Raw genomic sequence first — 24,888 nt, forward strand, 5'->3', positions numbered from 1 at the left:
TTTTGTTAGTCCCTGCTAGAAAATGAAAAGTCAAACATTACAGGACATTTGGAGACTCAAAACACCTTAAGCATGACCGTCAATGTGCTGCATTTGATCTTGTCAGAGAAATCCGAATTCTGCCTCCGTCTTCAGTGCTGTCACTTCACCTCTGCTCATTTTCAATTTACCACCATCATCTTGTATTTTAGCTTACCTCAATTTCATTAGTTTCTCTTTCGGATTTCAACACATGGAGCTCTCAGACAACAGTAAGAGGTGTATTTATTATGGTCTAAGTAAGCTGAACATCTTTTGAGCCTTTATTACAGCCTTGGTGTTGTTGCACAATATGCCCTATATCGAACTGATCTTATTTTGAAACAGTAAGTTGCTGGTACCGTCCAAACTGTAATGGCTGCTTAGCACTGCAGGGTTCAGTTTAAAAAATTGCAGAGCCCCTCTGATGTACCTTAAATAGATCCTTGTATTTATTTATTACTCTCCAAAGGGCAGCTACTGATCTGAGTGAATTTCATATATGAATGAAGTAAAGAAGTAAAATGGACACATACTGTACTGTAGGCAGGGAAAGTGTGGTATTTGTGAATCATTCTGCAGCCCTTGAAGATGATTTAGGTATTCTTGCCAGTTTTTTTTTTCTTTTTACTTGCTCTGCTGTGAGGATTTTGTTGTCCAGATTGATGTTCCACCACACGATATTAAGCAGAGATCTGACTTTAATTACAACTCAGGGCTACGGTCTCAATTATTTATTTCAAAGATGCTTAACACCACAATATACTGTAGTGTTGCAATGCTGTTCCCGAACCACCTAAGTGCTGTTCCAACATCACTTTCCTATCTGATCAATTCAGCAGTGCCCTAATAATCATGGAGGTCAGTAGATTAAAGCACCTTTGCAGTTAACCCCAATGTTTGGCAGATTTCACTCTGAACATTTACATTGTAATGTAATATGGAATTAAAATTGTTGGGTTTTTTTTGTGGTGACATATACTGTGTATTATTTTCGTGAGTAGTATTTTATTAGAAGTAACCATATGATACCAGAAAAGTGAAATTGTGATTGTTGCTTTTGTTGTGATTTTATTTACATTTTCAGATAGAAAGTTAAAAATTCGAAACATTTTTTGTTACTGTAGTGTGTGTTTTTTTTATGCCTTTCCTGATTTTTTGCTGGGTTGGAAGATAAAGTGAAGGAGATTATTAAACTTTATTAAGATTGACTAGATTAGCAAGCAACGACTCTAAACCAACTGCAATTTACGTTTTTAAAAAACTCACAGGGTGCAGTGGCTAGCATTGCTGCCTTTTTAGTGCAGGTGCTCTGGGTTCAATTCCAGACCTGGAGTACTGTGTTCTCATGGGTTTCCTCTGGGTGCTCTGGTTTCCTCTCACAGTCCAGGCATACTGGTACCGTAGGTTAACTATCTTTTGGGAACAAAATGTCTGTTTTTGTGTCTGTGTCTGCTTTGCAAAGGACTGGTGTGTTGTCCAGGGAATTTGGACAATTCTGTAGAAAGCAATTAGAAAATGGATGAATGGATAAAAGCTCATAAATTTAAAAAGTCTTAGCATGTGGAGTCTTCACTTCCTTAAATACCAGTTTCAGAAGTTGCTTTTCATCAGCCCATGTGTTTGATGAATGACTTAGTAAAGTGTAGTGTAGATGCAGATGATCTCAACAGCTTGGTTTTGTGTGCGTGGTACCAAGTGGCCAAGTTGTGCAGTGTTTTTTTTTTCCTCCTGCTCAGAGGGGCATATGCTGATCAGCGTCAAATCAATCTGTGTTCACCAGGGGATGCCTTGTGAATGATATCCCAGGCAAATTCCTGAAAATTAAATTTAGAAATATCCCTCTCAATGTCATACTGCACTGTACAGCATCCTTCATTATCCTGCAGAGGTGTTGACAGATGGGAGTTGCATTGATAAAGATTAAATTTTCCTTAAGGAGTCCTTTTAATCAGAGAAATATATACTGTATATTATATTCAGTACATGCTGTCCAAAATATTAGGAAACCTTTCCAGAATAGCATGCTGGGTTTCTGAGAGCAGAAAGAACAGCTTGAACAGCTATATCTGCAGCCTAGGCTCAACCCATGGTGCTTGCATGATGCTGGGTTTGAAGCTGTGAAGAGAGTATTGGTGAGAGGGATTGCAATAAGTGTTCCACTGGAACAGAACTGCTCTGGTCAGGAAAAGTGAAGCAAGTCTTTCATGCACCACAAGTGAACACCATTATATTATATCATATAGCTGTTTCTCAAACCCTTGATCTGTCAATTTTTAACTGATCGAGACAAAATTCTTTATAAAGCTAAGAAATAATGCCTAATAGTACAATTTTATATTCTTTTTAATAAAACTTTAGATTTGTTGTTGTTAATGTCATTTATATGCAGATTATATATATATATGTTTTAGTATACTCTCATACATAATAAGCGACCTCTGTTGTTGCTGATTAATTGCATGGTATTAACAAAACCCCAATCTTGCTCATACCCCTATTCAATTCCTGTGAAACATGTAAAAACGTATAAATATGTACTGTAATTGTTTATTATGCCAGTAATAGACTGGTCATAGACAAATTACAGTGGAGAGTATGTAAATAAAATGTCTTTTTCAGTACTGATCATCCCGAAACGCTTTTAAAAACATCAGCTATATCTGACTCTAACTTTATAGTCTGGTTGTCTCTAAGCATGGAGTGAAAACCTAGAGATGATAAAAGCTAATAAAACAATCTGTGGATCTGTCAAATTTGTATTGTTTAGCTATCCGTAAACTGTATGTAAAATTTAAATTAATATTGTTGTGACAGAAGAGTTCTTGCTCCAGGATGAGAGTGAAAACAGACTGGCTTTATTGTATGCATACAAGGAACACCTCAATAGTGGGGATATTCAGAGAATACAAAGCAAGCAGTTACCTTTATACATTTGGCAGGGTGTGTGGCTAAGATCAGGGAACAATTAGCTCACGAGAAGTGGTTGGCTGTCTGTCCAAAACTCTAGATGTCACGGCGCTCTCCCTCCCTTACAGCCTTGAGATGTGTGAAAGTTGCAGAGATAAGTAAAACTCCACAGGGCTAACAGAGTTTCATCAATATTAAATATTATTTTAATTAAATATTAGCAGATACAGGCTTTCTGCAAAAGAGAACAGGCCGGTAGTTTAAAAATACAACCCAGATTAATATAATGCAAATGTATTGGTTACTTCACTCAAGGGATGTGCTTATTGAACGGTTATATATTCAGAGCTTCGATTCTGCTTTTGTGGGTTTCTGAGTTATTTTCTTCCTCTTTTTGCAGTTCTACTGAGAACAAATTAATTATCTCCATTTTACAGCTGTGATCATTTGAGACACTTCTGGATCTTCTTGCAGATCCAAGCAGTGTCATTTATTTTGTCACAGAAAGAAAAAGAAAATATCTCTCTTAATTATTGCAAAAGGTGTTTTTTTACTCGAATTTTGTAGTGGAAGGTACAGTACAGTACAGTATATGCACAATGTACTGTCTGTAAAATTAAATAAATAAAACCCAGGAATATACAGCATACAGAGATTCTCGCCACGTTTTGTGCACCTTTGAAGTTATTTAAGTGCGCTAGTTTAATTTAATATTGGAAAGTATGACCTTGCAGGGAGACGGCAAATTAAAGAAAAAAACTCTCTAATAAATGCTGCATAAATAGTAGTAGTGACCTACGAATATATATTTTAATTATTATTACCCAAAAATATATTTCTTAAATAAGACATTTTCTCTTGTTCCTTAATTAAAAGTCTTGATTATGAAGTGTTTAGTACTGCTGCAGAGCATTACATTATAAACTGTGCATAGTACAACCTTTGTCAAAACAGCTTAAACAAAACAGCTTTGGCAGAAAAATGTTTTGGTACTTCTATCGAGATCTACATTATAATGAATGTATCCCCTTGATAAAATATAAATAATGGATTATTTTCCGCTATATGCATATTTTGGCCAGTTTTTCAAAGTCTGATCTTTCTGACTTTGGTGATTTTAATAATCAGTTTCTTGAATATGAATAATATAATATAATAATATGAATATTTTTGGGAGAAGGATGAAAACCAAGAATTTTCTTACATCTTTACTCTTATGACTACTTTAAATCAAATAGACATTTTACTGTGCACCTCTGATATATTAATCCATGTTTAATGTGGTCTGAGACTAATGGATCAGACATGCATTTTCCTTTTCCTATTAAAATTCATTCTGATAATGGAATAATCTTCAAAATGCTATTTCGGATAGCACATATTTAAAATTTCCTGTCGGTGTATAATCCAGAAACTTTATATCTCTGACAATGGCTTTTTGAAGCAAAGGGAATAGTTCCTCAAACCAGTATTTCAGCTCAGATCAAAGGTTAGTATTTCAGATCAGTCACAGGGCTTGTTCCCTCATTGTAAAAGAAGAAAGAGTAACAAATTAAGAACTTTAGGATATTGAAACAAATTAGTTTGATTTATTTTTACATTTTCCTTTGACAGCATGCTTTTTACCATTATGGAGCTTTAGTCGATATTGAGAATTTTAAACTTGTTTATTTTGACTCAAAGGTTTTCCACAACTCCTTGTCTTATTTAGTTGAGGGTCTGCCCTTAAATCTGCAGTTTTACTCAGATGCGAAATACTTGGCTTCATAGAAATAGTCCTTGTTAAGGTTGCATGCACAAAATAGCCAGTTTAATCAAAAGCGAATTACACTGTAACCTTTTCACTTCTTTAAAACCTAATTAAACAAGGCAGTAAATGATTGTATCCATTACTGTCTGACTCTTGCGGTTGCAATGAAGCTTGTATTAGTGGAAGCTTAAGTATTTAGTAAGACTCATAGACATTAATCAGTGAATTGGATTTTATTAAACCAGGAACAGGCTGTAGTTCGGAACAGGTTTCATCTCTTGCAGGTCCCATAATTTCTCACGATCTTAGATCTCTCTTCAGAAAAGAACAAAAACTGCCAAAAGAAATAACATTGTGTCAATCAAATAAATGCAGGAAACTAAGCATACAGTAACATGCTTTTCCCTTATCCATTATCCACAGCCACTGCTCTCAGCCCAGGTCCTGGAGGAACAGTGTGTCTTCTGGGATTTGCTCCTAATCACAGGCTAATTGATTTCACTTTTCTTTTTGGCCCATATTCATAAATTTGCTTTCAGCTCTTAAAAATGGGATTTGTAATTGCTGTGAATAATAATAATAATAATAAACTTTATTTTATAGAGCACCTTTAAAGGTGGCTTCTCAACGTGCTTTACAGAATGACAACAACATTTAAAAACAGTGAGAGGAGACAGAAGATGGGGGTACTGAATACGGTAGGAGCAGAGGGTTAAAGAACAGAACCAGTTAAGTAAAGGCCCTTCTAAAGAAGAAGGTTTTGAGTTTGAGTTTGAAGGAGTTTAAAGAAGGTGTCTCTCTGATATCCTTATGGGATAGAGCTCCAGAGCTTTGGGGTGCAGCACAAGGAGACCACAATTAGAAGAGCGAAGGTTGCGAGGTGGGGAGTAGGACAATAGTAGCTCAGACAGGTACTGAAGGACCAAGCCATGCAGAGCCTTATAGGTGAGCATGAGGATTTTGAAGTGGACATGAAAACTGACAGGAAACCATTGCAAGGACTCCAGGATAGGAGTAATGTGATTACTTGCACTAGACCTGGTCAGGATTCTGGCTGCCAAATTTTGGACATACTGGAGTTTGTTCAAATTGGATTTAAAACCCCCAGCGAGTAGAGCATTACAGTAGTCAATCTGGGAAAAGACAAATGTGGAGATCAGATTTTCAGCAACAGTAAGCAATAACATAGGATGTAGTCTGGAGATATGTCTGAGTTGGAAGAATTATGTTTTGACAATGTGTTGCACATGTCATGCCTGAATCAAATATCAAACCAATTTTTTTAATTTAGCCTGAAGCTCAAGCACAGTACTATCCACAGATAGGTTTACAGTATTAGCTTTACAAAGTTGATGGGGGGTGCCAGTAAGCATGACTTCAGTCATGTCACAGTTTAGATGAAGGAAATTGTGAGTCATTCATGTTTTTATGTCAGAGATGCAATTAGAAAGAATAGAGACAGCCACATCAGTGGTATGGATATAGATCTGAGTATTGTCAGCATAGAAGTGATAGTTGAGGCCATGTGATCTTAAAACCTGACCAAGTGGAAACATGTAAATGCTAAAAAGTAGGGGCCCCAGTATCGAGCCCTGAGGAGTACAAGACTTAACTAGTCCAATTTCAGACCTAAATCTGCCAAGAGAGACAAAGTACAATGAACCCTGTACCAATTTCTTTTGGAGTTTAAGAACTGCCATCATTCAGGTATGTAACTTGAAATGTAACCAATTGGATCTCCGCAAGAAAAATCTTCATTTTACAGTATATGTTCTCATCTTAAATTGATCTACTATGTGATGAAGGGCTGTATTAACCCCTTGTCGCATGGCCTTTATGGCTTGTCATAGGACATTTGTATATAGTTTATCTATTGCTATGTTATTTCTGTTTTGTATGTATTGTTTTATTGAGTTGTGTGTTAGATGCTGTGGACCAGATGCAGTCCTGGTCTGTTCCCCCATCTTGTGTCAGGCTACAGAGCGTGTTGACCCAACCCTTTAAATGGAGGTTCACCTGTCCATCAGGAGGACCAGGTGTGGGGTTTATAGCATATAACCTGGCCCTGGTGATGTAGTAGTTAGTTGGTTGAATTTGGTCCTGTCCTGTTGCTTTTCAGCTTGTACTTCTCAGATTGGTTTCCTTTATTAAATTTGCATGCTGATTACTTATACTGAGTAGTTAGTCATAAACTAGTATGAGCAGTTCAGGTGAGGCTGACTAAAAATCTGTGTGCAGGAGATGTTGGACACTTTACCCCTGAAGTGAGGTATTTCTGACATTCAGGACTGACCAAAGAAAGAGCTGGAATGTTTCAACGTTGGGAGTCACAACTATGGTCATACTGCCTTACCCCAAAACAGGGGGTGTGAGATGGGACCCTGTTACCCCAAAACAGGGGGTGTGAGATGGGACCCTGCATCCCACAGGATGCTTATCTATTGCAAGGCCTATAAACACCTGTATAAGGAGATAAGGTGATGCCTATTAGCCAAGCCAGCATGTCTATGGAAGGTGAGTAAAGGGGAGAGCCTGAAGAAAACCCACAAGGACACTGAGAAAAAATGTGAGCTCTGCGCAGAAGGCACTGGATCCCAAGAGTGAAGCAGCAACACTAACAGTACCTGTACCCAGGGTCCGCATTGAAAAATGAAAATGATTCTTCTCTGCACAGGAGTAAAACAAAATAAATTAAAATTCAGCTGTTAACATGACACACTGCTCCTGTACATTATTCAACATTGTGTTTTTCTGTTATACAGTCTCACAACAATTCCTGGGGAAGCTCTGCCACGATGCATGTCTGCAAAACAGAATTAAGTTGTACCTGCCTTTGCTAAACCATCAGCAGAAATACATTCAAAATGCTCTGGTCTAGTGTTGCTTCATCATCAAAGGGGTGTGAATTGGGATGTACGGAGACCCCCTAGATATGTGTCTAAAGCTGTGAGTTCTGTGTTTGCATCTGACACTGCTCTTCTGACACGTGGTAATAGTTGTATAAAAGGCTGATATAAAGTGCAGGATTCCTGTGCTATTAAACATGCAGCTGCAGGGGTTGTTATGTAGGAGGTGAAGAAGCACAAAGCGGGCTATGACTTTACAAGCATTCTGACTCCCACTGGATCAAGATAATTGCATGGTTCTCCTGCCTTTTTAGCATATCATGGATGGAGATTAACTGCTGATTTTGACTGCTCAGTGGGAACATGGCCCAATTATTTGTGTGTATTTTGGGAATTGCCTGTTCAGGAAAGTTTTCCAATTTTGTAAGTACAGTATCTCAGTGTAGTAAGGAGAAAACGTTTGTTGTTTTAATTATGTATATTGTGATACTAGGACAGGGGTTTGCAGCACTGATCTGGGTATTCCAGTTTTCATGCCACCCGAATCCTAAATGATTTTACCATTGCTGCCTTAATGAGCTAAAGTAAATTATACCATGGTTCTATACCATTTAAAAGCTGCGTCTGAAACCTGCAGAGTTCCGGTGCTCCAAGCCCAGTGCACCACAGCAGTGCCACTCAGCCTGTGGATTTATGATCCACTTCATTGTATAACTTTGCTATAACTATTCCGTAAATTAATTAGTCCTTAATCACAGTTTAGGTGTATATATATATATGTATATATACTATACCAACAGCACCTTCATTGGTATATGCAGTAGTACAGTAAATTGTTTACCACTGGATATATAATGTATTGTGCTAATTCTGCAAATTTGTAAGAAAATCTTATTTATAAAGTACATGCCATTTAAGGAATCAGAGTTTGCTATACTCCTATAGACTATATTTCAGATTTCAAGTATGGTAGGGTCCTGTTTTTCATTCCATGTTTGACCTTAAGTGCTTAATTGAATAAAATATTTCAATATGTACTGTACAAGTAATCAAATCACCTATTATTTGAAGTACTAATTGAAAAGGGAATGTAAAACCTATAGAATATTTTCCCTGAAAAAATGGGGACTCTTTCAGAGCTGGGTGGTGTACTACAGATATTTCGCTCTGCGTGTTACAGTCCATGTGCTTATACACTTTTCTTTAGCCCATTATTAAATGGGGAACATTGAAATAATGTAATTGTTCTTAACTGTTTTCACCGTCTTCAACAAGTTTTCTATGTATTATTAATCATTAGAGTTATTGAGAACTGAAAAAAGGTGTTGCACTAAATTACCTATTCTCCAGTCTGGCATTTCTAATTTGAAGACACCAAAGAACCCTTAAGACTCAAGATTTATGATCACCAATCCAAACCAAATAAAATCGCAGTAATATGGCTCCATTTGTAATAACATGGACAAAACAAAAATACTTTTTCCATATCTTTAAGTCACTAATAGTTAACAGTTCTCAAGCATAAAACTTTGAGAGTGTTAAAAATAAGCAAATGCACACTTTTTATGTTTCTCATTAAAAAATTGAAATACCTCACAAAATGGGAAACTAAATATCTAATAAAGTTCAAAGTTACATCTGTGGAGACTGGAACATAAAAGCCATTGACTTGCTCAGTACATATCTCCTGTACTCTGCAAAGTTAGCACTTTTAAATATTCAAGTTGCATTTTTAGACATCAAAAAGCTTGTTGTTATGGTAGAATAGTGCTGACAGACATCTCATGAATGCTATTTAGCTAGTACTTCATGATAGACTGGCTTGTGGTAATGAGTTATGCACATTTGGGAAGTTCGAGAAGCATTTATCATTGGCAACCAATTTGACTTTTGCAAGAGCTATTACATGAATTTATAGCTGCAGCTGGAGATCAATTGAAATAAACTTTAAGCAAGAGTGAATGCTAAATATGTCTACTGGAACAGAAAAAGGTCTGTATTCTACTTGATAAAGTACTTATATAAACTTGTAATACAGCACAGTAATTTATTTTAAATTATGATTTCATTAAACGTTTGTGTCTGAGGAATTCAGGAGGAATCTCCATGGAATAATGCTGATAACACGTATGTGAAAGTGTTGTCACATTATGGCAATAGAACACTCTCTTTTGGGATTTTGGATGATTATGTGTTAGCAGTACTTTAAAAAGCTCTATATAGAGATTCACTCCACGCATTTCTTCCTAGAAATACAGAGAGCAGAAGAAGAGCACTTCACTAATATTTCTTCATTGAAGTGTCCTTTTTGCAATATGCATATAGACCTACAGCAAACTAAAATCTAAATGATCTTAAAAGAAATTCAGCAATGTATTCTCCTAACAAGGGCTCTGAGATAAGTTGAAACTGCTTATCAAATGTTCAAAAAAGATGAATCCCTAATGCAAGAAATTTTATATGGCCAATAAAGTGATCTTATCTAATCTTATCATCGTTAAATGATTTTATAGGTGAAACAGCTGTAGATGACTCAGATGTGAAGTTTTCAGGCTTGAGTTTTGAATGACATGCTCCTGAAACTGTTATAATTGCTTTTGAAATGAATGTTTTTGTCATGCTTAAGTACACAATGCCACCTAGATACTTTTTTATTAATATTTTAAGTAATGCAGATGGATATTTAATGCCAAAATAATACTTGTCCACAAATCTGTACAACACTACGAACATAACCAAACGTGCAAAGAGACACTGAAAGCAATAAGCAGTTTAGTAGATATATGAATTTAAGAAGAGCTTATCTGGCATCAGAATTATTCAAGTTTTGTGTTTTTTACTTGCAAACTGAGTATGGTCGCCATAATGTAGGTTAGAAGACACATCACATGATGAAATATAACCACTACATCTGAGGATGCAGATGAAGTACTGTGTAATGTAAGTAAAGTAAGTGAAGTACTGTATAGCCACTTCTTTGTTTTACAAATGTTTATATTGCAATGAAGAAGACCGAAGACCAGCAATTCTAAAGATCTAAGAGTAGGTGGAAACATCATCCTTTTAATTCAATTTTTATTACCATTGCATGCTTCTGTAATTGCTTAAATGTGACCTGCATCAGGGTAATTGAATCTTTAAGGTAGAACAATAAGGCATGGCTTGTCCTATTGCCAAATAAATGTGGAGCCACAATGAAACAAATCTTTTAAATTTGCAGTTTCAAAACTAACAGGTCATTTGACTTGTAGAGTCAAGACAATGAAAGCCCAGAGGTTGATTTTTAGAGTAGATTTCTCCATGTCCTCTCAACACCAGCTTACTATTCACCAAAACCTGCACCCAGAGGACGAAATGTGAATGAAGAAAAGTGCTGATTGTTTCTCACCTCTGGATTTTTGTTTTTCAGAGTGCAAGTCGAATTTTATGTGAATGAAAACACCTTCAAGGAGAGACTGAAGCTTTTCTTTATTAAAAACCAAAGATCGAGTGAGTACCTGGTCTTGTTTTGTGTTGTCCTGTGAATCATGCATGTCGATAATAGATCTCGTCTCGTCTTTATGGAAATAACTGAAGGACCCATTTTCAGTGAGGTTCATTAAACAAGCTAATAACCCACTGATCATGTCGGAGGTACTGTAGCTGATGCAGTTTTCTGCACTCAGTGAAGTTATATCTGAATTGATAGAAATAGGTGTAATACTGTGGTGACCATGTAAAGCTGTACTCATGTTACCCTTTTTGATGGGTGTCGTGTCCCTTTTGCAGTGGCAAAATGATAAAATGGGTTGGGAAACACCGGCACTGTGATAAGCTGAGGAGGGTTCTGATCCCCCTTTTAATAATTGTACCGCTAATAGTTAAAACAAGTCCCACCAAATAATACCAAACAGGGGCATCACAGCCATTTAAGAGGTTTAACATCATCACACTTCAGCAACAAACAGCCTCTAACAATCTACCCCACTGAAAAAGCTGTGCTCAGTATATACTGAATAAATTTATGAAAATGTGTGACAGGTAGTTAATATATACATTAACTGGGAGAAATATACAGTATCCCCATATACTGTACAGTGCCTATAAAAAGTATTCACCCCCTTGGACTTCTTCACATTTTATGGTGTTACAGCAAGGAACCATGATGTATTTAACTGATAATGTTTCCCACTCATCAACACAATGTACTTTATACTGTCAAAGTGGGGAAAAAAATGCAGCCATTTTAGTAAATTAATTAAAAATAGAAACAGAAAATAATTGAATGCATAAGTATTCACCCCCTTGCTTTGACACACCTAAATTACCTATGAAATAACCAACTCTCTTCTCAGGGCCATCACCAGAGCAATTCGAATGGGTGGATGTTTGGTTTTAACCTGGGGGACCTGGTTTGAGGTCTAGTTTGAGATGCATGACTCTACAGATGATGCTGGGTGTTTTCATTCGTCATGACAGAAAAAGAAAATTTGATTGAAATGGTAGATTAGTTACATAAATATTTTTCAATATTTCTAAAAAAAATAAACTAAAACATTTCTTTCAGAAAATTATTTTGGGGGGGCACGTTAGCCCACATGGGGGGGGGGGCACTGCCCCCTAATGCCCCCCCCCCTCCCTTAGCGATGGCTGTGTCTCTTCTCCAAGTCACAGAATTACTTGACTGGAGTCCACCTGTGTGCAGTTGAGGTGTTTCACATGATTTCAGAATAAATACACCTGTGTCTGGGAGCTTCCCCTCTTAGTGCTTTTCCAAGGAAACACTACACCATGAAGACCAAGGAAACTTCCAAGCAGATCTGAGACCAGGTTTCTTGGAATAATGCCAGTCAGGGCTAGGATATAAGAAAATTTCCAAGGCATTGAATATACCTCGAAGCACAGTGAAGTTCATCAATAAAAAAGGTGAGAAAATATGGAACAACAGTGAATTTGCTCAGAACTGGCCGTCCTCCAAAACTGAGTGTCCGGGCAAGAACAGCCGTAGTAAGGGAGGCCACCAAGAGGCCTACGGCAACTCTAAAGGAGTTGCAGTCCTCCGTGACAGAGATGGGAGAAACTGTACATGAGACAACAATAGCACGCACACTTCATAAATCTGGCTTGTACAGAAGGGTGGCAAGAAGAAAGCCTTTGTTAAAAAAAACTCAAATCACATCTCGGCTGGAGTTTGCCCAATTTGGAGGTCTGATGAGACCAAAATTGAATTTTGGGACCTCAGTGCTAAGCGCTACAGTATGTTTGGCGCAAACCTAATCACACTGAAAACACCATCCCTACAGTGAAGCATGGTAGTGGCAGCATCATGCTTTGGGGATGCTTCTCTGTGGCAGGGACTGGAATACCCATAAAGAATGAAGGAAAAATGGATGGACGTAAGTACGGAAAACTCAGGGAAGAAAACGTGCTACAATCTGCAAGAGCACTGGGACTTGGAAGATGCCTCATCTTCCAACAGGACAATGACCAGAAACATACAGCAAAAGCCACACTGGAGTGGCTTAAAATAAAAAAGGTTAATGTCCTTGAGTGGCCCAGTCACAGTCCAGACCTCAATCCAACTGAACATTTGTGGAATTACTTAAAAATTGCTGTTCACAAACGGTCCCCATCCAACCTGATTTTCCCTGAAGAATGGGAAAAAAATCTAGTGTCAAGATGTGCAACGCTGATAGAGACTTGCGTAAAGAGACTCACAGCTGTAATTGCTGCCAGAGGTGGTCTTACCAAGTATTAACTCTTTGGAGGGTGAATACTTATGTATTCAATTCTTTTCTGCTTTTTTATTTTTAATTAATTTAGTAAAATGTCTGGATTTTTTTTTCACTTTGACATTATAGAGTACTTTGTGTTGACGAGTGGTAGACATTCTCAGTTAAATACATCATGGTTCCATGCTGTAACACAATAAAATGTGAAAAAGTCCAAAGGCGGCGAATGCTTTTTATAGGCACCGTACATGTTTCATTTGTGTATAATGTATTATTTCTAAATAATTTATAATGGCCTGAAATAATAATGCCTTTTTGCTCCCCTTGGGCCTGCAGTTACTGTATTGTGTGTTGTTTTTCCACTTACGTAGGTAAAAATGAAAGCAACCTCTTTATATGCTGTCGCTAAGAGCCTTGGGAAAGTTTTTGGAAAAGTCAGCACAGTGAAGAGAGCAGAATGGAGGAAATCTGGATACTGGCAGGACTATTTGGATGTGGTCCAAGTTCCAAAGAACTCTTTTTTGTGTCAAAATCTAAATTACCTGTCATGCTTGTCGTGCCCTGCTGTGGGATAATCTTGAGAGAGAGGGATCATTTTAAGGTAAAGGCAAGGCCTGAAGAGAGACAGTGTCGCTGAAACCTGAAAGTCGTACAGCTGTGACATTTGGCAAACTGATGGGTCATGTTTTCAGTCTTGTAGTTATGGTATGATGGTATGCTTAATCCATCAGCTCTGACAACTTTTAAAAGCTTTGTTGTTGTGCTCTAAAAAACGCTGATAAGCTCAAAACAAATAAGCTCTTCAAATTGCTCCTTTAGGGATGATAACAATTTAATTGGGTACTGTATGTAGGCTTTGAAGTGGAATAATTTAAAATTCTATGTGGTGACCTGTGTCAAGGGGCCAGTCTGTAAATATGCAATAAACAGGGTGCGGTAAAGCATAGCAAATCAGTGCTTTCAAATTAAAACAAGGTGATGTGTAACGTTGGACATGTGTGAAATTGTGTGGTAGATACATGCTGCTTTACACAACATGTAGCTCTCAGGAAGGCCTCAGGGAAAAGTCACAAAAAAACAAAAAATCTTATGGGATTTATTTTCACCACATCTGTTTGGCTGAAGTGCTTTTTAAAATTGATTTTCTGTACAATGCACATTGTTGATATCGGTTAAAGGTGTCCTGATGTGATAGAACCTTTAAGCAAAACCCAGCTGATGGCCTCCAGGATGGACAACCTTATTCAGCCCCCCTGAATTAATTTGTAGCCCCCAATGATAACAATTTGGGCCCCACAAAGCTGTTCAGGGAAAAGGATGATAAAAGATCCAATCTCAGCTAGAATCTCTCAGGGCATCTTGGAATCAATAGGAACCGGGCTAGTCTGGGATGAGATGGCTGTTGGGGAAAAATATAAAAAATGAAACAATACCACAGCTTCTGAGGTTGTGCCTTCAAGCTGACCTGTCAGATGCAAGCTGAGAAATATCCTAATGAAAGACCTCCTCTGTGTGCATCAGTAATCCAAATAACGCCAACTTATTAATGGCCCGAGGGTTTTTTTTTTCTTTAGATGTCTCCTTTGCTGTCATTATCCCTTTCAGAGACATGGGTCTTAAGACTTTAACTGCTTTACAAGGAAAAAAGAGAGAACAAACTGGATGGCAGGGTTTTAAAGAAATATGTTTAAAATCTGGAGAAAGACTTAATTCATTGATTAAAAACATGAAAGCAAGTTAATCAACAAGATTGACTGCTTTAGAAATGCATGACTAAAAGGACCACCTTAGGACTTTGAAGCACACAAGGTAATGAAATTGAAAAAGTCCTGTAGCCTTTGGGAACAGAAGATGCATGACTCCTGTGTAAATAAGGACAGTTTTAATGTGCTGTTCATGCAGAAAAAACACTATTGAAAATGGTGCACTGGCCTCTGTGTGCAGCTCTTGAAGATAGGTACAGTAGGAACATCTTTAAAAAAATAGATTCTGTGAGTAAAAGCAGAGGGCTTAGTCTTCTATATAAGGACCCGTGTTAGCCCTGTCGGCAGTGATTACAGAGATTGGACTGTTTTCTCTGCTACACTTAGCTCTGACCTTTCTTTGAACACTTGAAGCAATTACTCTGTTAGCCAGATCCAGCAAATAATATATATTGTTGTTACAGTATATTTACAGCACGGAGATAGTGGTGCTGTATATTTCATGTAAAATAAAATGATATGCAGTCAGCATTTTGTATATACTGTATGTCTAAGACTTTTGGAGCACTGTTTGTACTGTCCCTTAAGTACTAGTTATACCGTATATGCTGACTTCTGTATGTCTATATGTATGAGTATAGACAGTTTATTTAAAGTCTCCACTAGAGGTTTCTACTGTTCCAGCAATTTTGGGGTTAATATACAGTAATATAGTATAATTTTGGGGTTAATGTGGGATAAGAAGAAACTAAACTTGTCATTTAGCAATTTTCATCATGGATCAGAATCTTCAAACACTTGCTCATTAACTTATGATAAACTATATATCAACAGCCAATGCAGTGTAGTAGCTGATCCTTCACATTTGGCAATCAAATCTATGTCACTCATTCTTGGGTTTGTCTGTTCATTGACATTGTTTGATCCTCTGTACACATCCATAAAGAAAAAAGGTCTTTGATTTAGTCTTTGATTTAATTTTAAAAAACCAAGACAGAGTGTATTAGATGTAATGTGAATGTATGTACTGTATTTGTGACACACAGAGACCAAAAGAAGGAAGCATAGATTAAATGAATACATTAAATTATTTTAAGAAGGGCAAACCAAGACAAGACCTTATTTTTCAGTAGTATGCTGCCTGGAATCCTGAAAAACTAGCTGCAATAAAGCAGTCAAACAACCAGCAGAATTTTTTCAATAATTGATACGTTTAAAATTAAAATAGCAAAAATTCCCTTATGAAATGCCAGATTTGTCAGATCTGCTCACTTGGTTTTAGATCTACGGGTACTACTTAGCAGTTTGAATGTATGTTTTCTGTGTAAAATTTACTTATCTACTGCACCAAATAGGTAATTCACACCTACTGTACATTTCCCATATGTACTGTAACTGTTGCCACTAATTCACATAAAAACCCCTTAGTGGTGAGCAGACCTCATTGTTTAGATTGAGTCCGACTTCAAACCAGAAAGAAGTGAGATGTCCTGCAGATGTGTGTGGGTGGATAATTCACAGAGCAAAATGAGAAAAAATAGATAAGCAGCAGCACTCATTTCAGATCAGGCAATAACATTCTGAAGCGGTTGTCCAGACTTCAAAACATGACTTAATTTTAATGATCGTGACTAATGAATAATAATATACAGATTTTAGTTTGGAGCCCGCGTGATGCTTCAGTGAGTCCGGAGCTCCATCTAGTCGAAATTTGTTGCCATAGCATCAACACGACAAAGTCATAACTGAGAAGGAAAATTCGAGAGAGAGCACAGGGGAGTCCTGATCCAAAGGGCACATTGTATTATACAGACAGTTAAAAGGAACGCATTAGTCTTGAGAGAGAGAAGTTACAAGGACAATTTATACTAAAGTAGTTCAGGTGGGTGGCTGCGTCAGCATGTATTTAGGTTTGCCAAAACATGAAACGTGTTGAAAAAGTTAATCTCGGCAAAAGTGTGAAACAAGTGAAAAATAAGACAAAGGACATTTAGCACTTACGTGGGGGTAGTTTGAATTTACTGAATTTACACGCCTTCTGTACTTTTTGCACTCTGAGTGCAAATCTTCTCATCTTTTGGAAATGGAAACAACCAGCAAACTATTAAAAAAACTCTATGGCAAGCATGTTCCAGTCCAAAAATCTTTTCTCCTTCTGCTATAACTCTTTAAAATACAGTTGAGGGCACATGTGACGAGTTGTATGTGTTTTTTCAGTTTTTTGTCCTTTCTAATGTAAGATCTAATTGTGAATAAATGCTTCACAGTTATCTGGAAATGGAAAAGAAAGCTGTCCTTTAAATCACATTGTACTGAGTCAAAGAGGTCAAAACCATAAAACATTCCCAGTATTTAATTCCTCTGTGTTTTATTTACTTGCATACCTCTTCATCTTCTAAGACTGTGCACAAATGAAACATGCATCATTTCATGAAAATGATTCACCTTTTCAAGTCATCAACACTTCTCATTTTTAGATAACCTGAATTTTTCTCAATAGGCTCACAAAATATGCAATCTTTCTTAAATTTTAATCCTGCTTAGTAAATACTGTATGTGTGGCTTTTTTCTAACATATCTCAAAGTTTGCACTGTATACTGTAAATTGACCATTTTGTTTAAATTACTAAGTTATAATAATGCACTTAATGCAATAATGCTTTGCACTATTACTGTATATCAGCTCAATCTTCTGGATACAATGACAAAGTATTGGACAAGCTATTAGGTTAGGGATTTCACAAAATCATTTTTACCATATTAACATAATGTCCATCAACAATGAGGGTTTATTGTTTGGTATAAGAAGTTATTAATTTACCATATACTGTGCAATGTTTTCACTATTTAAGCAGCTAGTTTAGTACATAATGTGCCTTTGCAGTTCTTAGTTTTATTAAGGTTTTGTTTGTGAGAGAAATAAGCTTTGGGTCATAAAAATTACATTTTATTATATCTATAAAATGTGACTTTGTCAGATTCATAAACTTGAAGTAAGAAAAAGACTTTCAGTAGTGGTTTTTTTAATTAAGTGGAATTGGATTAGATCCCAGTTGGGTAACAGAACAATTAGAACATACTGATTTATTTTAGCTCCTCTTTCTTAAGCCACACTTTTATATGGCTTCCACTTATTATTGCATCTTCATTCCAGTTTACAGATTAATTAAAATTACCCTCACAGACTAATGCCAAAATGCTTGTTCATACAGAACATACTATTAGGGAACTTGGTTAAAAAATTAAGTCTTAATGCAGCCAGTGGAGAAATGGGTGTTGAGAACGCACAGATGTTTGAGTACTGTACATTAAAAACCTAATGTAATTCAGGAGTGCACTATCTGTTGAATTTATTTTTTCAATTGTATCATGTATAGCTACATTAATACGTCTTAATCTTCTTATTTAAAGTCACTACAAATGTCAGTGTACAAAAGTACACTCCTGCTGATAAACCTGGGTGCTCCTGTTAAATCCTATGTTCTCATGGGGCAATGTCTTCCTTCCACAAAGATATATTTCAATTGTAGGAAAGCTTATTTTTGTGTGCACTATAGGTGTCTAATATTGTCGTGTTGAGAATGCTAATAATAACTTAGATTATATATAAGTGATCTCTTGTATATTCTTGGCTTTGTTTCCCTATTTCCCTACCTTCTGAAATTGTGCACAAGATTTACAGAACAGGACTGTAGACCTGTAGACCACTGTAATGAGGAAAACTTACTTGATTTTTCTTTTTTTATGTTTGTTTTGTTTTCACCACCACGTTTCTGGGGGTAATGAAAGGGGTTACAGAGTAGTCAGATTTGCTTTAAGGAACATCATCAAATACAGTACAGCTTCTTTTGGGGTTTAGAAGTTTCATTGGTTTAAATCCAAAGAAGTGGAAATGGACCATTTGTGTCACATTGAAATATGTAAATGTATAATTGACCGGCTTTTGATTTTCTTTTCCCTGATCATCCCAAAGCAGTCAGGGTCAATCTTTCTGAGTACATGTTGGCAGTACTGCGCCAACATACAGTAGCACAATTACAGTAGGTCTCTGATCTGATCTGTCAAAATTCTCTGAGATTATTCTCACAACTCAGCATTTGTCAGCAAATTCATTTTTCTGCCATTGATGGTCAGATCAAATTTCATGTAGGGTTATACATGTGTGCAAGGAAATGTGGACTCTATAAGAGTCAAAGGTTTTAAGCTTTAAGTGGAGGAATTGAGCTGGCCCTGGCAGAGGCCTTCTGAAGGTCTGAGGCTTCTCTGACTCTGGGTTTGTCGCTGTTTCAGGTTTGAGAATTCGACTATTCAACTTCTCTCTAAAGCTGCTCACCTGTCTGCTCTACATCATACGAGTTTTATTAGATCACCCGGCAGAAATCAGTGGATGGTAAGGGGAATTTTTTTCTTGAAAACATCACCAGTGGTTTGGACATTTAACTGAAAATGTTATACTGTGCCAATTTATTATCAGATTTAAATCACTCAGTAATAATATTCATGGCATTCAAAAAGTTTTAGGGTATACCTAGAAGAACTTTTGCATAATCTGTACTTTGATATTATTTCTTGAACTTAATAGAGCATATGTAGACATACTGCAGATGTGATAGCATCAATTGCTATTTCTTGTTGTTCGTTGCAGTGATAATTGGTTTACTTCTCCAATCAGTCAATCAATCAAAGTTTATTTATCAAATGCACAACAATACAGCGTGCAGCAGTAGTTGCTGGCAATGAAATGTCTTTTCTGCGGGCTCACCGGGGGGTTAAAATCATACAATTTAAGTTACAAAATAAGGTTACATAATAATACATAATAGTGCGATAGAAATTGAGTAAAATAAACTCAGACAGAGCTCAATAAAAATAGAGCTGCTGTGTGTCCAGGGTGTATGCAATATTTTATGTCGAAGTAGTGCAGTATGCCGAATACAATGAAAACTGTATGTCCATGTAGCCATTATGGGTGATTTGCTGAAGGTTCTGCAGTTTGGCTATTTAGCAGTCTTATTGCTGGTCCTTCAGCAAATCACCTGTAATGGCTACATGGACATACAGTTTTCATATGCTAATAGTTAATTAGCATAGTTTCCAATTGCTAATTAGCAGTACTGTATGTGCAGTCATAGGGAGGAAATTTGCAACGTTGTTTTACTAAAACCTTTTTTTTAAGTAAACACCAGTGGTTTTACATGCTATGGCCTGTAAGACTTTTTCCGTTTTCGATACTGTTTCACTTATGCTTTATTGATAATCTTTTTTTCTCCTGCTCCTGTCAGTTACTTTGTATTATATATTTACTCAATTTGGAATTACCTGATTGGAATTGCGTCTTTATATCTAAGATCACAGCAACATCCTCTGTACCCACACTGTGAAGAAGGGAGAAGTGTAGACAAATTCTTTCTACCCTCTCATCCAAGAAGCCAGTCATGTTTTATAAGCGTGGCAGTGATGCATCCCTCTTTCACATTAACACAAGCCTGCAGGCACTCAGGAAGTCACCCTAAGAGAGCCCACACTGACTAATCTCTGCCCTAGAAGGGCTGCACTGATTCTGTGCCACTGCTTGAGGAATTGCCTTATGAAGCACTGGTATGGCCTTATGCCTGTTGCCTGCTGGGATAGGCTCATCTAAATTGGATGAACTGGTTCACAAAAAGTTGGATGCTTGGATTCTTGAGGAATTATGCTCCACTAAATCACAGAGCACAGAGATCACAGAGCTCAGCCAGTGGAGCCAGTGTCTTTATTGGTTAAGCAACTCAGAAACTGACCCTGCTGGAAATCCTAACTGTGTAGACATTATTGCTTTGCTGTCTGACATTTCTAATAGAACTGTGAAATGTGCTGCTACGGTACCTACAAAAACTAGGACAATGTGGTTCCTGTTGATACAAGCAGCTGTTCAAACCAATATGAAGTGTCCTTATGACAACAATGCTGGAGAAGGACCTGAAATGACTTCAAGAGTGAGACAACTTGGAAATAATTAATATTCTGTGTCCACTGGTGCTGTAATGCAGTAATTGCAATGAAACCAAGCATGTTTGGTCCTTTTATGTAGATAAATATTGAAAGCTCAAAGTATGCAGCAATGATCATACAGCTAGAATGTACTGTGAAGAAAACTAAAGCTTTATCCACACAAAAGGTTAAATGTAATAGAAATTCAAGATAATACCAATTAATGTTCCGTCATTGCTAATTGTAATCCAGTAGCACTCCCAAAATGTGGTAAGGCCAATCTAAAGCCTTTGAGTTAGATGCAGAATTCTGCAGCAATGGTAGTGCAATACTGTTCTGTTGGGGCTTCTTATTTCATTTCCATTTTGATTGTAGGACTGGGAGTGGGCATTAATTTAGCAAAGTCTGTTGACGTGATGTGTTAAAATTATTTCTGAACATGTGTAGTAAAGGAGTTATTGACCTTTGCTGTAGCATTAATTTTTATAAAGGTTTTTCTGAGCATTTGACCTCAAAAAGACAAACAATGTGGTTTTAGAAGACAACATAGCATCCAGAGATGTACTGTACAATACTTGTACTTAGAGAAAGTACAATAAGAAGGTTACAAGATGTTCAGATTTCACAAGCTGCCAACAACAGAAATGCCTCTTTTGGTTGGCATAGAAACCACACTTAATTATGTTGCTTATTCTCTCTGGGGTGTGTGTAAGGACCATAACATTATTCTCAGAATGATTTTGTTTTTTTTCTTCCTTAGTAATGTTAATGAGAATTGCCACAGCCCAAATAGCACTGAAGGTTCACAAGAAATCAACTGGTAAGACAATTTCTTCATACTGGTGAATGCCGTTTGTATATCAAAGATGTGTGATAAATGAAAGCCAATAAATATTGCTCTGGAATATAAATAGATGGAAATAGTGTCAGTATATTTCCTGTGATTCAGTAATAATGGCCAAATCAGGCAAGAAAATTAGAAAACATAGGAAAATCTTGGGTGACAAATCTCCTAGAAAATGTATATGTATATATATATATTTCAACAAGAGGTCATTTGTCTGCTTTCCATTTTTCCAAGAAAACAATACTGCCTCTGTTCCCACTTTCTTTGGAATATTCCTCACCAGTTTTCACATCAGTCAATGGCTGTATTTTTGGCACACTTTCTGCATTTTACAAACCATGGTTCGGCCACTTTTTTGCATGATTCCCTGTGATGGGTTACACCTGCATTGATTGGTTGTCTGGGATCTGATTTTGACTTTCAGCACTTCTTTTTGGGTTATGCTGAAGTAGATTTTGAAGCAATTTTGTTCCCATCACTGTAGACGGGGTAGTGCCAGACCCTTTCTGAGGTTTACCTTTAAATGAGGTGTAACCACAAAGATAATGCTATCTTTCCTGTTATGTCTACACTTTTAGCACTAATACGCTTTCTTCTTTCTTATATGCAGTTAAGCTATGTGCCCTCTCTCTTTAAGTCAAAGTAATAAAAAAACTTTTTTTTCTCATGGTTTGTTTTCTATGTTTACAAATCATAATCCCCACAGAACAGAATAAAGTTGTGATGAGAAGCTTGTGTTGATATTGAAATATAAAACTGAACAAATTTGACACCTGACACTACTTTAACACGGATAATTGTTTCACTCAGTATGTGTTAATCCCTTCAAAAGTACTCCCAAGATGTGTGTGTACTTAGGTACTGTACAAACTGAACTGTTGTAATTAATTTTAGCTGGGCTTATCTTACAGTATTCATCTTATCTTGAGTTAGAGATGTACGAAATCGCAGACACTGCAGTTACTTTTTCTTACAGGCATGTCATATTCTGGGTCAACAGAAGAGTGCCAGTGTGGGCAATACAGGTGAGTGATAAATAAGATAAATAAAGGTTAGACTAATTGAAGCATTAAGACTGGCCTAAATACAAAAGGGCATATTCATTTTATGACAATCAATCCATGTATATGTATTGTAGGCATCCTATTAATCTTCAGTAATGAATTCTTCCCAAGCCAAATCAAATTATTTATTTGATTACATTTAAGAATATGTGCTTGTGACCAGAATATACAGAAGCCAGCCCGACAAAACATTAGTCATATGATACATGTATACAGTATATTATATAGAGAAAAGGGTTTGAGTGTCAGTGTGCTGGCTGCCAGTTAATGAATAAAAAAATAAAAACGTTCATCTTACCCACCCTTCGGCCCCACATTCATCTCTCTCTCTCTTTCCCCCACACTCCTGAAGAGGCTCCACAACCCAAACATTGTGTTTTTCTACTTTATTTTTGCATTTCAGAGTGGAATTAATCTCCACATCTTCCTTTTCATATGCATATACCTTCATGTACTTTTAATTTTGGAGAGAGGAGACATACAGTATCAACATCAGTGTAGAAGCCTTCTCTTAGGTTGAAAATGAAGAGGTAAATAAATCAATGAGCTTCATTGCCAGTAACTGCTTCCTGAGACGTAAGCATTCATTCTGAAACATTCTCCAGTTTAATATTTCATTGACAAAGGCAGCCAGCCAAATTAAAAAGGAAGGAGGTTAATGAAAAGCTGCAGTAAATATTTTGTGAATAACATAAGTTAGAACTGAAGTCCTTTCTGCTGAGAAGGTCAATTAAATGAAAGATCAGTTACATTATGCTAAATGTTGTAGGTTCTCAGCAATGTGCATCTGCCAGGATTTATATGGGCATGCATTATGTATTAATGTGAATGACAAGTTGCCTTGTAATTAGTGCATATTTTATAACATGAGATATGAAATGAGAAAATGAGTTTGCCAACTTAGTTTACTTCAGTAATAAGTCATATCTCTATCGAGGTTCTTGTCTTCTAGAACTTGAAAAGAAGGGTACTGTGAGTTATTATTGCAATTAAATATGCACACTGTCTTTATACTAAAGAAAGCTAATGTCTCTACAAAGATTTTACATGACCTTTTATAAACTTAAAAAATATATATTTTGAACATTAACTGTGGCTCAATAACTGTGTATTATGCAGAGGTTGTATTTGTAATTTTTGTATGGTTTTATTCATGAATCGATTTCGAGGATTAAAGGGCTTAAGAAGTAGAGAGAAGTAGCAAATTCCCCTGATCCTCGGGAAATCATTTTCTTCTACCAGTAAAACTTTTAAATTATCTTTTGAAGTTTCTTTGATTGGGTATCCTTTCTTAAGACCAATTGAGTTTTTGATGAGGCATGTCTCTTCAGTCTTATTTTTAATATTATATCCTACTTGTCCTTGTCATATCCTAGGTTATCGTTGCCTTAATAAGTTTTTTAGAGGCTATGCTTCTCACATATCTAAGCTATAAGGTAAGGCTTCTAAGCTTTTAATTTTATAGGTTACTGAATGATTTCATTGTGTATGTTGTATTTAAGTTAATTGAAAATCTAAAGCTGTGTACTGTATATGTGATTATAATATGTTTTGCGTTGATTGCTATGGTAGATTTTATTTACTTTATTTTGTGTAAAGCTTATTGCTAATATCTGTGTAATTGTGAGGTCAGACAAGTTTGTGTTGTGTATGCTAGCCAGGCACTGGAAAAAATCCTGAAAACGAACCACAAATGATAAGTCTTGTTAAGCCAATATAACTATATTTATTTGTTTTTAAAGGGAAACATTTGGGAGCAGATCTTTCAAATATCCTTCATTTTAGAGATGATCAACACTGTCCCTTTTATAATTACAGTAAGTGAATGTGCCGCCATTCTGTGTATGAGTGTCTCAGGCAGGTTGGAAAGCAGGTTGCCGACTGTCTTGTTGTTCTGTTCTGTCTGCATGAGGAGAGCACAAGAAGACCTCCTAAATGAGAGGTTATCATTAACATAAACTGTTAATGTCCATTGGTTTTGAAAGTCAAAACAACCGAGCATTCAAAGTAGTGGAGAATGGAGAGTTGTATACAACTCCTATGAACATGAACTACAATATGTGAGATGT

At 36.6% G+C, this 24,888-nt stretch overlaps 1 protein-coding gene across 10 annotated transcripts in view; it reads left to right on the forward strand.

Moving 5' to 3' along the window:
• Positions 1-24,888, forward strand: part of LOC148643949 (potassium channel subfamily T member 1-like) — a 126,626-nt gene that overhangs the window by 57,967 nt on the left and 43,771 nt on the right. For all 10 annotated transcript variants that reach the window (XM_088615215.1, XM_088615213.1, XM_088615211.1 and 7 more), the window contains 6 exons: positions 10,934-11,013; positions 19,229-19,328; positions 21,669-21,728; positions 22,732-22,780; positions 24,196-24,255; positions 24,562-24,636. In XM_088615215.1, coding sequence (XP_088471341.1) covers positions 10,934-11,013; positions 19,229-19,328; positions 21,669-21,728; positions 22,732-22,780; positions 24,196-24,255; positions 24,562-24,636 — 424 coding nt within the window. The remainder of the gene's footprint in view (positions 1-10,933; positions 11,014-19,228; positions 19,329-21,668; positions 21,729-22,731; positions 22,781-24,195; positions 24,256-24,561; positions 24,637-24,888) is intronic.

Source organism: Lepisosteus platostomus, chromosome 21 (assembly GCF_059453375.1).
Source record: "Lepisosteus platostomus isolate fLepPlt1 chromosome 21, fLepPlt1.hap1, whole genome shotgun sequence".
NCBI classification, from domain to species: Eukaryota; Metazoa; Chordata; class Actinopteri; order Semionotiformes; family Lepisosteidae; genus Lepisosteus; species Lepisosteus platostomus.